Source organism: Penicillium manginii (assembly GCF_028828005.1).
Source record: "Penicillium manginii strain IBT 31320 chromosome Unknown utg000001l:1.0-3466041.0:1.0-3467806.0, whole genome shotgun sequence".
NCBI lineage: Eukaryota > Fungi > Ascomycota > Eurotiomycetes > Eurotiales > Aspergillaceae > Penicillium > Penicillium manginii.
Window position 1 is genome coordinate 1486216 of NW_026643102.1, and position 15776 is coordinate 1501991.

Consider the following 15776-nt stretch of genomic DNA (forward strand, 5'->3'; position numbering starts at 1 on the left):
ATTCCTTTGAAGGAGACTGTTGAGGAAGAGGAGGCGTTCGCCGTCGGTGGAGGGGCAAGCGGTGTGTGTGAGATGCAATGGGGGACCGCCGTCCAAAACAGGAACTGACGCTATAGGAATGACGTTGATAGTACGAGGATGTTGCGATATCAACCACCTTCAAAATAAACTGAAAAGGTTAATGTCAAGGGGTTCTCGAGAGTTGATCAAGACCAAAAAAAGATCTCTGGGTCAAAGTCAAAGTCAAAGTTCAGCACCGATATCGCATTCGTGCTAGTTGCCTGTACCCTACTAAGGTAATCATCCCGCATTGGGATCGTCCAGGATTGTTTGCCTCAGGCCAGCTATGGCCTCCGCCCGTGTTCTGCAATTGGTAGAAGTTGAACCTCTTATCTTCACACGACATGCTTCTGAGCTAACCACGCTGCTATGCGGCTGTCCGCCCTTCGATCATCGCGCATTGCTCTCCATAATCCTCGGCTTCGAGCCAGTGTCTCGGCCCACCAAGATTCCGATGTCTTCGCCAATAACCTTCGGAAAACATTAGACGCCCATCGGACCTCAAATCGAAATCGTCTCATCCGCAAAGTATACCCTCGTCCACTTCCTGCGGCTCTTTGGCGACCAGAAATACCTCTCGAGTCCCGGCCAGAATGTCCACCAGCCACACCGCCGGCATCCACACTGAAGGAGACCAAGCCGAAAGAGACCACGAGTAGGCAACGTCGTCGCCTACGCCATGAAGACGCTGCCACTCGATCAACGCAAAGTCGGCCCGCGGACACATTGATTCGGAGCTCTGGCACTTTCCACGATGAGAACGCTGGGAGCTATCCCTGGACAAGCTTCCTGGAACTCTCTGATGGGATTGACGATGCCACTGCCTTCCTCAATGCAGAGATTCTCGCATTGGAGCGCTATCTAACTCCAAGCTCCCCAGAGCAGATCTGGACCGACCAATTGAGTGCACATGTCATCGACTCATTAAATCCGATTGTCCCTCACACACCTCAACTCATTGGCTTTCGTCACATTGGCCTAGCGCTGCCTCACTCAGACCTTAATTTCCTCCTACCATTTGAAGATCCCCTCCGATCCCCAGACCGAGCGCGGAAGCCAAGTGCCACAAGGCCCCAGATCCACGATGCGCATCTGCGTCTCCTCCGCCAAGTCGAATCTACCCTCGAGAACAGTCCGCCGTTTGATCGGATTCAGCTTTCTGGGAAGCGACGCCCTGTTCTCGAGGCTCGTCACCAACCGACGGGATTACTATTACGATTTCACTGTGGCGAAAAAGCCCCGGCTATCATGGATTACCTGGAAAGTTGCCTGGACCAGTATCCTACTCTCCGCCCGTTGTACATGGCAACTCGGGCCTTACTTGAAGCCCGTGGTCTATCTCAATCTTTGCAGTCAGGGATCAGACCAGATGCACTAGCCATGCTCTTGGTCACCTTTTTGAAGTTGAATCATGATCGGTTCTCAGTGCCTTTCAATACCGGAGAGCAGTTTATGAAGTTCTTGAAATTCTATGGCACTGACGTTGACCTTCAATCTATCGGCGTTGCGGTCGATCCTCCAGGATTTTTTGGATCTGAGAAGATACAAGAATTCCGAGAGGGAAACACCAACACTGCATGTCTGCGTGGCCAACGATCTCTCATCAACGCAAAAAGAACCGCAGTCTCTCGAGGCAACATGCCGGCTGGCCAGAGGCTATGCATTCAAGACCCAACACATTATATGAATGATTTGGGTCGCTCCTTTACACGAACTGCTGAGTTGCAGAACGTGTTTTCTACTGCCTATGAACAGCTTTGTGATTATTCCCAGAATTGGAAGAATACGAGCAGGGTTAATTCGATTCTTGCTTCTGCGCTACGGGCAAATTTCGACCAGTTGGAGACGCTGCGAGAGAAGCTTGTGCCTAGTGATTGAGGGTCTGTTACTCGAAGAGATCCAAATGTACATTATTAAGATACCCTACATACATAATATATACCCAACTCTTGTCTTTCCCATCCAGTACCTCGACCCCGTTATTGTTAGATCGAACAGGTGGGTGGCATTAACCTTCTCTCGGTTTTGCCGTGGAAATAGTGCAGGCTATTACTAGGGACGGGCCGTGTCGATAAGGTGGCCACCCTTGACACTTTCCCAGGGACACTCGATGAACGATCGAAAGGTACCAAGGGACGGCAGCTCCTGCTGTGGTTCTCCTTGTTTTCTTTCCGATACATCTATTTTAACCCACTACTTCAACCTCAAATGAGAGCTATCAAGATTTCACATACACCTCTCAGCGCCGTTAATTTGCCAATCATATTGTGGGCAAACGCACAGCTGGGTGGAGACCCAAAACACGCTCGGGCGCTGTCACCATGTCGACCAGGACCCCCGTCACAACACCTCCGATCGTCACAGGCCCCTCGGTGCGCATCCCCTCCTCTCATGAGTCTGGCGCATTCCTTACCCCAGACGAACTCTCGCCCCTGGATGCCGATTTTGGCGCTTCCGACTACTTCATGGCCGAGGACGAGCGGGGGGTTCACCCCCCGAGTACCATCGACGACTCGATAACATCCACCAGCGAAGCGCACAATGCGCGCGATGCCCAAGACGACGCCACGACAACAATGTCTGCGCACACCGCTGAACCAAATCTCGATGACTTAGACTTCACCGCGACGACCTTTCCAGACCCCGATGACACCAGTGTGCTACCCCCCCTTGACCGACCGCGACGACAGCAGTCTATTACACTTGTCCAGCGAAAATGGCGATCACGAACGGGTCAACAACCAAACATTGATGGAGGAGAATGAGATGCGTCGGAAGCTGATGGACATGGAGTCAAGCTTTCTTCCCGAGCCCTCGACAATCGAGGTTGCAACTACTGGGCCAACAGCTGGCGCAGACGATACCTATCTGGTTGGGGTTGGTGGTAGCCGCGATCTCAACACAGACGGGCAAAACGAGTCATCACAATTCTCCTTCATTCCACCATCAGAAAGCTACCAGGATGCAGAGGATCAAACCGGCCCTGTTGAAACTGAAACGACTGAGCGCCAGGATGTAGATAGTGCCTCGGCCTACAATACACAACAAACAGAAAATGAGTCGACGTTTGATTCGCTAGCTTCGTCACCCTCAGCAGCTGCGACCTACCGGAGTACTTTCCACGACCAGAATTTCTCATCCGAACCCGCCCCCCCACGACATTCAGTTTACCCATGACGAACCATCTTTCAGGTCTCAAATTTCCCAAGCGGAGAACGAATCGCAACTCACACCCTCAAAACTCGGGCAAAGCTCTCGCAGTATCTCTCCCGGTCCATCCAGACTATTCAGCGATCAGAGCGGTAGTATCGCTAGTAGGAGGTCAAGTCGACCTAAATACTTGACTAGCCGCCAGTCCGCCAATCGATTATCGCACTCATCGATCGCAAGCAACAACACCGAAACTACACACAGCGATGCGACACTGGGCGCCGATTTTGCCCTCCAATCCGGCGGCGCCACTCCTGAGAACTGGGGCAGTCTCAATGCGGGAAGTCGTGCTCATGTCACACGAACAACTAGTCTCGGCAGTATGGCATCTGGTGTATCAGGCTACAGTGAAGAGAACCCTTTCGACAGACGCAATGTGGCTGGGCCTGCAGATGGTGGTCTGCAGACTTTGGAGGAGGAAGGCTCACCGCGATCCTCAAGACAGACTGGCTTCGACGAAGGAGGTCCTGTAACTCCCAAGGCTAAAACCCAGAGCAGTTTCCCCAGCGATACCGTGATTGCGGAGCGTATCAAAGGCATCCAGGTGCCTAGTACTTTTGTCCAAAAGTTTCGCGAAGACTATGGCAACACGGGTCCCTCGCCTGAAAAACGAGCGGGGGCTGCAACTCCTGCATTCGGAAGAAGCGGCCGTAACATGACCCTGAAGGAGCAAAGCAGCACCATTGACCGTCTTTCGAAGGAGAACTTTGATCTGAAAATGCGAATCCATTTCCTCAATGAAGCGCTCAACAAGCGGTCCGAGGAGGGTATCAAGGAAATGATCTCTGAAAATGTTGAACTCAAGTCCGACAAGCTGAAACTTCAGAAAGATAACCAAGGTCTGCGGCGTAAAATCCGTGACTTAGAAAAACAGATGAAGGATCAACAATCTGATAAGGACTCCATGGTCAACCATGACCCTGAGGCTTCAGAGGATGACCGCGACTCGGCTCAAGATGGAGAGATTGTCTTCTTACGCGAGCGAGTTGAAACCTACGAAATTGAGATCGAACGCTTGAGAACAGAGAGCTTAGCCAGAGAATCTGAAAAGCGACGCCTTGCAGAAATGGTCAAGTCCCTGAATGAGAACCGAACAGGAGGCTCTGATGATGCAGATGCAAGGGAAGAAAGGGTAAGCTTTCACGGCCTATGTATCTGGTGGCAAGCTAACATACCATACAATAGGACATGTGGAAAGACATGTTGGATGCAGAGACTGCGGCTCGTGAGCAAGCTGAAGAGGAGAATCGTAATCTCCGAGACGAATCCATTCGTCTTCGCAGTGAGATCTATTCAGCTACAGGCGTTCCAAAGTCAGGACAATACGAACGAGGCGAATCATCCGTTTCACGACAATCTAGCAGAGAAGGCAACCGCGGTGCATTGATAAGTACCTCTAGCAGTGCCTTGATGGTCGAGCTTGAACTTCTCAAGCAGGAAAATGCCGAGCTCAGGAAAGAGGTGAGCGCCCAAACCTCGATGCTCACATCTCGGAACCGCGAGAAGGAACGCCTCTACCAGGAAATCGAGGAGTTGAAACTTGGTCAGCGACGAGACGGTGGTCGGTCTGTGGCCGGTGACAGCATATTTGACCGTTCCGCCTCTCGTGCCTATGGACGACCAATGTCGGAGCCCAGTGATGCGACTGGTGTGTCCCGCGAAGACATGGATCGCGAGGAGCTTGAGGCTCGAAATGGACAGCTACGTGACCAATTGTCGACTCTCAAGCTTGATAACCAGGCTATTCGAGCTCAATTAGATGAGGTCGTTGGGGAACTCGAGGCTCTTGACAAGGCATATCAGGCCGATGTCGATCAGGCCGAGGAGGAAATCCAAAATATCCAACAGGAGCGTGATCAAGCAATTCAGATGGCAGATGAACGCGATGCTGCCTTCCAAGATCTTCGTGCCGAAGCCCAAGAGGAACTGGATACTCTTGGAGAGGAGCTGGATCAAAAGATTGTCGAGTGTCAACGTCTGAACGAAGACCTTCGAAACCAAGATGAGAACCTTAAGGTCTTACAGGCAGAGATGCGCTCGGCCAGTGAGGGTATCATTCGACTTGAGGAAGATGCCCAGAACAACCTACAACGGTACAAGGCTGTTCAGCAGGAGTTGGAGGAAACCAACAGCGAGTTCGAGTCTCTCGAGAAGGGCTTGTTCGAGGCTAATACCAAGGTGCAACGCTTGACTGTGCAAATTGAATCCAGCCAGAACGAGATTGCGTTCCTCCGGGGAGGAGCAAGAGAGCGATAAGATTCGCATTGGAGATTTGGAATCTGAGTTGAAGACCTACCACATAAGCTTGCATAGCGAGAAGGAGAAAACCAGGGAGCTCGAGCAACGTCTGGCAGATGAAAGACACCAACGCGAGGTCGTTGGCAGCAAGGAGAAACAAGAGGTTCAGCGCATCATGAATGAATTGAATCGGGAAGCGTCATCAGCCAAAGAAGAGGCACGACGTTTGAAGAAGAGTCTTTCAACACAAGAAATTGAAGCTAACACTTGGCGAGAACGATTGACGGACCTTGAGAATAACCTTCGTGAAACCCTGGGAGATCTCAGTGGCAGTCGAACAAGCCTGATTTCAAACATCATGAAGCTTCAAAAGGAACTTGAATCCACCGCTCTCGAGTTGGAGAGCGTACGACAACAATTGGACGAGAAAGAGACGGTTCTTCGTAACCGAGATGCTCTTTTAGAAAGCCATGGACTTGAGTCCCGCAAACTCTCTGAACTACTGGAACGTGAACGACAAGCTCGCAGGGCTGACAAGCAATCCTTTGAACAATCCCTCAAGTCTCATCAGCAAGCATCACGGACTATCACCCAGAGCAACTCTCGCATCACGGACCTGGAAATCGCTAGGAATCAAGATCGCAAGCGTTTCACCTCTCTCGAACAGCAATTCCGGGACCAGCTCAGTGAGCGCAACACATTGTTCCTTACTGTCTGGAAGAGACTTTCCGCGCTCTGTGGTCCCGATTGGGCTCATTCAAATAGTCTGATCAATGGCAACTTGCCAAGTCAAGAAGTCATCGGCAATATCCTCTTTTGGCCTGGTTTCAATCGGAATCTGATGCTTGCTATCAAGACTGTCGAAGGGGTGATTTCAGGTTTCAAGAGTCGCGCCAGAAGTATCGAGCACGACTTGACCAAGCAGTACCACAACCTTGAAAGCGCTTTTGCCCAGCGAGTCCGCAGACTGGAACGGGTCGAGGAAGCTGTCAAGAATCTGCGCAATGGACGTGGTCATTCAAGTTCGTCCCCGGAGATAAGCAAATTGCGTGGGGAAAACCGGCTTTTGAAAGCAGAGATCAATCTGCTTCAATCTAATTCTCGCGTCCATGGATCTTCAACTACTGCTGTACTCGCCTCCGGGTCTCGATCTCCATCGATTGGTTCTCCCGCAGACCTTGAGCGTTCGTTGACGCGCCAGAACTCCACCTCAGGAGCCAGCGAGAAGCCGCGCCCTGATAGAAGCATCGCGCGCCACTCCACAGGCCTGCCGCAGCCCTCCCACTCCTCGTCAACTAGCACATTGACCAACAATGCTGGCGCGATGACCCACCGTACACGCGGTAGCGGTGGGACGGGAAATTGGGAAGGGGATAACGAGAAATGGATTCACCGTCTGCATGAACTCGAGAAGCGACTGAAAGCTGAGCGTGAAGGCCGTCTTCTCGACCGCAGTGGAGCACGTAAGCGATTGGAAGAACGCGATGCTGACATCAAGAATCTCCAAGATCAATTGCGACGAGAGCGCACCAGACTTCTTGGCTCCCAAAAGACCATCACAGAGAATGGACGCAATCGCCCACAGACCTCCGATGAAGCCCCGAGCTCGAGTGAAGGGGAGGGGTTTACGGTAGATATCGAAGTCTGAACTATGTTTTGAACTGATGGGTGATGCGATGTAGTAATGTCTTTGTGTACTATATACCCTTGTTCGACCTTGTTTTATCGTTTTTGTGTTGCATCTTGCCTGCACCTGTCTTGCGATGTTCGGGATTACGATGATCATGAGAGGCGTTGGACTGGACTGGACTGGACTGGATCCGATCAACTTTTTTCTTACCTTCTTCTCTTGTATCTCTATTCAAATACATTTTATTGCATGGATACACGTTCACTATTCGTCTAAATGTACAAACCCCAAAACACTACCGCAGCGAGACCTTGAGCGAGAAATCCACAATCCCAGTCCCCTGGTGAATCGAGCTGGTGGACAAGATATCCACATCCGGGGACGTATGAGCCGCAGCATTCTCCTCCGTCAACCCACCACTAACCTCAATCAAAAAGGCCCGGCCCTTCCCAGCCCACTCATTCTTCAGCACCCTCGCCGCCTCCCTCACCCCCTCAGGCGTAAAATTATCCAACATAATAACATCAGCCCCAGCCCCAATAGCCGCATTCGCCTCCTCAACACTCCGACACTCAACCTCAACCTTAGTCGCGAACCCCCCCCGCACTCTTCGCAGCAAGCACGGCCCTCGGAATCGCCGCAGCAATGGACTCAATCGAGTTCGGATCCAACGTCTCACCCTCACGCCCCCCATCCGCCGCAGCGCGGTTATTCGCACAAGCCCACACATGGTTGTCCTTCAGCATGGTCATGTGGCTCAGATCATGACGGTGCGGATCCGCTCCACCGACAAGAATACCGTACTTTTCCACGACGCGGAAACCCGGTGTTGTCTTGCGCGTACCGGCTAGTGTACCTTTCCAGCCTTCGGCGCGGAGCGCGGAAAGCATGGACGCGCTCTTGGATGCGATGCCCGAGCAGCGGGCGAGGATGTTTAGGGCTACGCGTTCGCCGAGGAGGATTTTGCGGACGGGGCCGCGGACTGTTGCGCAGTGGTGGTGTGGTGTTAGATTTAGGGCTTCGCCTTCTTTGATATGCCATTCGATTCTGCGTTGGTTAGTTGGGTGCGTGGATTTGCGAGGGTGAGTATAGCGGAAATGTAATGTGACGTACTCGCAACCCAGCTGGGAGAAAACTTCGTCGACGAAGGGGATGCCGGCGATTATGCCCTGCTCGTGTCAGATGAGATTGACCGGGGCAATTGATTGATTTTCACTGCGGTTGCGGTGCTTACCTTGCTCTTTCCTAGTAATCGGGCCTCGCCCTCCGACTCGCCGACGACGAAACCGCCATAGTCTAGGCTCGGGCAGTCCTCCTCTAGCCAGTCGGTGATTTGGCGCTTGTAGTTGCCCGGCAGTAGGTGCCTGATATCTCCGTATGTAGCTGCCATTGTGGTGAGTGTGAGTGTTGCGTGAAGTTGACTTGAAGGTGGGGGAGATCGGCGATGACTGCACTTTTGAATCTCCCCGCGCGGGGTCGGGGAGAATCGGAGATGGGTCACGTGGGTAGTATATGGAATTAGGGGTTGAGGTGGGTGATGTGAGTGTATTGCTTGGTATAGTTCTTCTTGAACTATTTTTATTCTTGTTCATATTTGATTTAGTAGGGGTTTATGTGAAAATGGTTGTGCTCGGGCATTTGCAGGTACATTTTGCGATATCTAGTGCAACTCGGCAGATAGGATGGAAGCGCAAGATATGGGATAGTTCTATGCGCTCAAGTAAAGCTATAGGATTCGTAGTTCCGGCCTAGAACCCTTGATATAATTGTGACTACCTAATAGGAAAACTCTTTGTCTACATTTCCAGGGCCATGTCCTGACCGTTGACCCTGACATTGACGAAAGTACAGAAAGAACAGCCAATGAGGACTCCCAGGGCGGAGCCATTCAATATTCGGGACAGATACGCATTCACAGTAGCCTGGTATGGAGATAGCTCTATCCTATACCAATTCTGCGGTCGTGAGACTTGGGAATCTCTGGCCGCAGAAGTGGGAACATCCGAGAAGATGTATGTAAGTGCGGGCGAAGCTTCTTGTAAGTTTACTTAGATCTCACTGGGTACAATGGGTCTAGCGGACCCTATGCAGATCGGGGTTTAAGCTTGACCTGTCATACCAAGAGTACGTAGGTAGTAGGTGACCTTTCATTTTATCATTTTTGCGAGACCTACCTAGGTATTTCTCTTCAAGTTCTTCAGCATGACCAGATCTTTACCCAGTGGATATGTATTAGGTAGACTTTAAGATATGGTACTGGTATTGTAGTAACCGTCTTCAATATCAAAGCTCATCCTTAGACTTCCTGTCACGCCCATTAGATGATCCTAACTGATAACCCGAGGTATCCCGTTTCCCATCCGCGTGTTGGTAAAAATCCCCGCCAATCCATGCCCCATTCATTGTATCTCCAGCATCAGAGCTTTCCTCCTGCACATCCTTCCTAACCTGTTTCCTTGCAACAGCCTTAAAAAACAAATTGCTTCCAATCTCCGTACTTCCCAAGAGCTGAGCAGTGAAGATAACATCCTCACCCTTATTTCTCAAATACACCTCAGGGTCTGTAGGGAATTGACCTAATTGAACAGCAATTAGCACCAGAAAATTCCCATCCAAAGAAAAGAAACCAATTAAATCACAAACCTTTACACTCCCCCCCCCCTCCCCAGCAAACAACCCCGCCATCTCCAAAATAACCCCCGGCGCAAAGAACACCACCCCATCAACCACGCAAAATGATTTCTGGCCCGGATGCCCCTCAATCCACCCCCGAACCGTGACGGGCAACTGATTCAAATCCGCCCGCACAATTCGAAATCCATCCGGGTGCTTAGGAACATTATAATCACCCGGATATGGCTGGCCCGAAAACAGAACCTCAATCTCGGCCGCTGCCCATGCAATCTGCGGGTGGAGATTACTCGGGTCTAGAGGGTATATCTCAGCGCTGATATCTGCGGACGTTTCGCAGACGACGTCGTAGGGTGATTTTTTCACGGGTTGATCGCGCAGGTCGCGCAGCTTTTTGGCGAGATCTGTTGCGGTGGGGTCGTTGGCTTTTTTGGCGGAGGCGATTGATCGGATTAGATCGAGGGTTTGATGGCCGCTGCCGTAGTTTATGGTGAATTGTTGGTCTGCGTTTGCTAAGGTGGATGAGGGGAGCAAGGCTACGGCGAGGAGGTGGTGGATTCTCATTTTGATGCCTATTTTCTTTTTGCTGTTCTTTTTTTCGGGCTGGTTTTTAGGCTGGGTCTTGGGAGGGGGCGAGTTGATCAAATATGCGTTCTGGTTGAATCTCGCTAGTCTTGTTCGAGATTAGGTTACCATGAGGCTGATACTTGGCAGCCTTGCGGCTCTCCACATATCATATGTGGATCATTTGGCCCCGGGAATGATTACGTGTGTAAGAAAGCCATCATTATAGTATCAAGTAGTAGAGATGCAAGGAAACATACTTGGATGAGAAGCTATCGATGTAGGTAGTATAAGATCAAGTGGCAGGGCCAAAAAACATGATGGGGAGAACAAAGCGAACTAGCTCGCGCCACCCTGATTCCATGCGATAGCTGGCAAATCCGTGGGCGATTCCAAGGCCCTAGTATACCCTATTCTTCACAAAGAGATGATCGTTGATAGTATCCGCTATTCCCCCGTCAAGCATATTCCATATCCTCGATCCGACTAAACGGTCGTTTCATATGATTCCTTCTCGGCCTTGTGTTTCATCCACCGACGATAGACTAATAGCGAGATAACACCGCACACGACAATGAATACGATGACAAATACCAGCACAACACCGCGATTTTTATCTGCCCAGTTCCCTCGTTTCACAAGAGGCTGAAGCTGAAGACTGAAGGAGCCTTCGTGCTCGATTGTGTTGACAGCTGGCATTTTGGCGATGTGGTAGCTTTGATGGGAGTTGTTGTTTGGCTGCGATATTATGTGTTAGAGAATTGTTTTGCTGGAAGGTTTATGTTTACTGACGTATTCCAGCAAGACCCTTCAACGCAGGAGAAGTAACAATGAGCTGAAAGGGCGGTTACGCGACACAATGTGGTGGGTTCCCAGATCTATGTAGGTTGGCAGTTTCAAGATATCAAGAATAGGAAAAAGTCGTAGGTTGAACAAAAGCACACAAGGAGCTCCAGGGCTGTTGTTGACTTTGATGTTGATGTTGTTCAAGATGGGGAGTTGCCGAGAATGGTGAGGTAGATATGATGGTAGGGAAGAACGGTACGATGGTGAGGGGGTAATCGGTGACGCTTCTGGTACCTTGCGAAGGAATGGGTACCGCAAGTATTGGTGGTGAATTTGATGGCACCAAGTGACCTAATAGAGGTGTCACTGGTGCTAGAGTCACTTTAGTCGGTGCTGCTAGAAAATATGGTGATCACAACAGTATTCTTCTTACCACGGCATTCCATAACAAATATGCATTTATCGTGCGTTTTTGTACATATGATATTTAATTCAAGTCCAATACCTACTAATGAGATCTATATGGTACTAGTTCCTGGCTCTAGTATTTATAGGTAGTGTTTATTATGAATACTGCATTCATGTCAGTAGAGTCAACCAAGATATTGCAATGCAAAGCAAAGCAATCCAGGGCAGAGAAAAAGTCCACAGAGCTTCAAACCAAAGAGAGAATATCCATAGAGCAGAAATACGTGTCACAAAGCAAAATCGAGATGTTTGCAAAGGAAAGAAACACTGGTATGCTGCAAAGCGGCAGAGCCAAGATCTCCCCACAACTTGACTCTTGGATATGTATATCCAAAGCGAAAATGTAAGATAGCTACAGTATTAAATACTACTCAGTAAACGCTCATGCACCTTAGAATACTATACTAATCAATACTATTATTATTAAGTAGTATTAGTACTGCTATTAAACACAAGTGAGTTGAGGCTTGTTATGCCTAGCAGATACGTTGGCCGAACTCAGATCTCGAGCTGTATATCTGCCAATGCAATGATCTGGCTAACCTGCGAGTCCTTTAACGTGCATCCTGAATTGCCTTTACAACTAGTCAAAATCAATATACGATTTTTGCTTATGCAATTTTCTTTGTCCTACTCCATCCCCGCCTTAGGTCAACTCAAAAGATCAACAGAACCATAACCGTATCCTAGGATTTCAAAGTTATGGGTCCCGCATTCTAGAGCCCATAGCTTAAATCCATATTTCCACCGGAACATCACATTTCTCCAGGACGGCTTTATACGTACAGAACTCCGTATACCCGAGTTCCGTCAGCGCCTCTACTCGGAATGTCAAAACCCCGTAGCCGCCAGCGGCCCAGACTCCACAGTATCCAAACATCTAACCAAAAGCAGGCTCCAACGCTATTCAATAGACCCTGTCCAAGGATACAGCTAGCAGTTTCAAACAGTAAAAGCCTCAACGGATGCGTGGCATTCTCCGCATTCAGCCTATGGACATGAAACAATAGCAAGGCTATAGCGCGAGTCCGAGCGCCGACACTATTCACCTAAAGTAAAATAGTAGTAAACCAAGTCCGGGCCGATCGGTCGATCCCAGCATAAAATAATACACTATTCACGCCAAGCATCCCAAACAGACCTGCCAAACTAAATAGCGCACACGAAAAGAAGGTTCAGGACTATGGAAGTAGTAGACATTTTCAGCCCCAGCCACACAAGCACGCACACGATCACCACTCGGACGCGGGTGAATGCCTCCGATCCCGTCGGGCCCGTTTTATCCATCCCTTCCCCCCCCCCGCGCCGTTCTATGTATCGTTCTATCCCACGTTCTAGAAAACCATCCGAAACCCACAATCTACCACGTCAGGAAAGGGGCAATCCAGACCCGCGTGGGCGGGACAACCCAACCTCCGGAAAACGGCAGATGGTAGGAGACGGCAAACGGCAAACGGCACAGACCCGATCTGATACCCCGTCCGTACGGTACCAGTGGTAACTATGTACAGTTTGTAATAATGCATGGAGCATTGTGGATTGGATTGTTTCGGCCTAGCCTATTTCCCTTTGAGCTGAGGATTCTATATTCCGCCCTATAGTACCACTGGCACTCCACCAGGACGTAGGAGGGAGCAGAGCAAGTTTGCATAAAAGTGGAGCCCATTTCCAACACTGAACAAACTTCCCTTAAACAGAAGCCACCCACGCAGTAAATCAGGTTCTGCTCTACATCCGTTCATCCCCTTTCTTAACTTAAAGTAGCCTGTGGGCCAGGGCCCTTACCAGAAACGTCCATCAAGCACACTAGAGTTTAAGCAACGAGAATAGATCGGGTCCCGTTCCATCCAGGTAGGGTAGTCGTTCCGCCCAAATGATGTCGAAGGCGTATCGTTAGCGTGGAATGTACCCTAAGACAAACTATGTACGGAGTATTGCATCCGCGTTCGCAAAGTACAAGACTATGAAGTACAAGACTATGCTACATCCGTCCACACAATGCAGCCATCGTATGATCCCATGCCCACGTCCGAACGAGCGTGAAGCGAAGCGAAGTAGCACGAGAATGGATGGGCCCAGGAATGGCGCAAAAGCGATCCCGATCCCGGAAAAAACAAGAAACAGTTCTGAACCCTCAGGCTTTGTCAGCGGTCGAAACTGCAGTATGCGTGGTGTACCAGATCGGCCGCAAGTGGAGCGGACCCTCCGAATCGCCAAGTCGGTCTGGGAATGGCTCGCTGAAATGCTGCCGAGATGCCGCGGATCGGGTACTTAGCTGTCACGGAGATAACAGAATGGGGACTTTTCGGCTCCCGATACTCGGCCAGCGTTTTTTATCCATGGAACCGTGCCTCGGCTTCTTTAAGCTCACATACTACTAGTAATCAGTTGAAACTCGCCGGTGGCAACACTGTACATTGTATACTATGCATACACCATCCCTACACACTAAGACGGAACCCCAAAGATAATTCATAAAACAAAGTTCAAGTTCAAGTTCAAGTTGAAGTTTTCTACTGAGAAAGCCTAGATCCCACAAAAGCAAGACCTACCCTCAAACAACTCGTCACAATCGTCACAAATTCTAGATCCGATCCAAACTCGGTCAATTCTCGGCCTAACCATCGGTACATTCAAGTTGTTATGTAGTATATCCACTCCACTCAATGCAAGACCCTACCCAGCTTCAAGCTCAACCAAGCGTAGCTTACCATATCCCTAATCCTTCCACGCCTTATAAACATTCGTACAACCAAACACCTCCCCCCTCTTAAGCAGCACCATCCCCCTCCACTCCGGCTCATTAACAGCATTAACAAACCGACTCGGCTCAACGCAAAACCCCGCCCCCTCCGTATGCGCCGCCCGCCCATCAATAGAAGGAACATCAATATACTTCCCCGTATAAAACTGGAACGCCGGCTCCGTACTGTGAACTTCCAGATGCAGCCCCGTGTCAGCATTACTAAACTGCGCCAGGCGCCGCAGCGGCAAACCGCGCGTGTCGAGTGGGATTTTAGCCGGGTCGGTCTCCATAACGAATACGTCGTCGATATGAGCGCCCTTCGAAGCAAGCGTAAACGGCTTCGTCACGTCGCGTGGGAAGGTGGCGATGTTGCCTTCTGGAATTCCTGTTGCGTCTAGGGGAAGGTAATCGCCCGTAGCGAGTTGGGCGATTGTGCCGTCGATGGTAGGGCCTGCGCCGATGTTGAAGTAACTGCTCCCCCGTCAGTATGTGTATGTGTTATCCCTTGGCCTGGCCTGGCTGGGGCTGGGGCTGGGCCGGGCCGGGGGTGGCCGCGACATACCTGTGGTTCGTGATATTAACAACCGTCTCCTCACACTCATCACCAACAAACTCAACCTCATACTCCGCCGTCAAAACGGTCTTCGCCTCGCCCTCCTTACTAGCCGTATACCAAACGCGCACCTCAACGGTACCAGGATACCCCTCCTCGCCATCAACACAGCGGTACTTGAACAAGAGGGCATCGCGGCCATGACGCTGGACAGTATGCGGGCCGTCAAAGACACGCTTCCCCCAGCCCGTGGGCCCGCCGTGCAGGGCATTGGGCCCATTGTTCTGATTGAGCTGGTACTCGCGGCCATTTAGGACGTCGATGTGGCCGTTTTTAATGCGGTTGGCGACGCGCCCGATTGTGGCGCCGTAGTGCGGGGTGTTGTGCTTGACGTAGTGGTCTTGTGTTGGGAAGCCGAGGACGATGTTCTGCCCGCCGACGCGGAATTCTTGGATTATTGCGCCTAGGGGCAGGAAGGTGAATTCGGCTTGTTCGGGGGCGGACATTGTGCTGGAGTTCCTGGGTGTGGTTGTAATTGTGGTTGTTGTGAAAGAAGTGGTTGTTGGTGTTGGTGGGATGGGGAGTTTACCTTAAGGGCCGCGGGGGCTGTCATGACGTTGGGACCCCGCAATGGGACGGAATCGCCCACCGTGGATAAATTGAGGCTGGGAGGGGATGGGGGCTTGTTTAGGCTAAACTTGAACAAGGTGCCTGCTGGTGCTGGGTGCCACAGGGATTTTCCTCTAATTGGATTGGATTGGATTTGGTTCTTAGGGTTTGATCTCCCCGTGATGCTGAGCTGGACCTGGCCCTGATCCACGCGCCTGAGGCCATCCAGCCCAGCCTCAAACAAAGCTAACCATCTCAGATTCCCCAGGCATCAACGCACA

The 15776-nt window shown here is 50.7% G+C and overlaps 6 protein-coding genes across 6 annotated transcripts; 2 read left to right on the forward strand and 4 right to left on the reverse strand.

Moving 5' to 3' along the window:
* Positions 1-429: 429 nt before the first annotated feature.
* On the forward strand, positions 430-1938 carry N7533_000534 (uncharacterized protein; the record flags this gene model as incomplete). Its single annotated transcript, XM_057097184.1, has 1 exon — positions 430-1938. The coding sequence occupies one exon, from the start codon at positions 430-432 to the stop codon at positions 1936-1938; it is 1509 nt and encodes a 502-aa protein (XP_056965677.1).
* Positions 1939-2381: 443 nt separating this feature from the next.
* On the forward strand, positions 2382-7156 carry N7533_000535 (putative anucleate primary sterigmata (ApsB); the record flags this gene model as incomplete). The annotated part of the gene is made up of 5 exons (XM_057097185.1): positions 2382-2559; positions 2717-3125; positions 3253-4402; positions 4456-5429; positions 5485-7156. 5 exons carry the CDS (start codon positions 2382-2384, stop codon positions 7154-7156), a joined length of 4383 nt encoding a protein of 1460 aa, XP_056965678.1.
* A 277-nt stretch (positions 7157-7433) lies between these two features.
* Positions 7434-8528, reverse strand: N7533_000536 (nicotinate-nucleotide diphosphorylase (carboxylating); the record flags this gene model as incomplete). Its single annotated transcript, XM_057097186.1, has 4 exons — positions 7434-7694; positions 7735-8185; positions 8252-8307; positions 8373-8528. The coding sequence occupies 4 exons, from the start codon at positions 8526-8528 to the stop codon at positions 7434-7436; spliced, it is 924 nt and encodes a 307-aa protein (XP_056965679.1).
* An 893-nt stretch (positions 8529-9421) lies between these two features.
* Positions 9422-10333, reverse strand: N7533_000537 (uncharacterized protein; the record flags this gene model as incomplete). The annotated part of the gene is made up of 1 exon (XM_057097187.1): positions 9422-10333. One exon carries the CDS (start codon positions 10331-10333, stop codon positions 9422-9424), a length of 912 nt encoding a protein of 303 aa, XP_056965680.1.
* A 486-nt stretch (positions 10334-10819) lies between these two features.
* Positions 10820-11032, reverse strand: N7533_000538 (uncharacterized protein; the record flags this gene model as incomplete). The annotated part of the gene is made up of 1 exon (XM_057097188.1): positions 10820-11032. The coding sequence occupies one exon, from the start codon at positions 11030-11032 to the stop codon at positions 10820-10822; it is 213 nt and encodes a 70-aa protein (XP_056965681.1).
* A 3273-nt stretch (positions 11033-14305) lies between these two features.
* On the reverse strand, positions 14306-15392 carry N7533_000539 (uncharacterized protein; the record flags this gene model as incomplete). The annotated part of the gene is made up of 2 exons (XM_057097189.1): positions 14306-14804; positions 14896-15392. 2 exons carry the CDS (start codon positions 15390-15392, stop codon positions 14306-14308), a joined length of 996 nt encoding a protein of 331 aa, XP_056965682.1.
* Between the last annotated feature and the right edge of the window lie 384 nt (positions 15393-15776).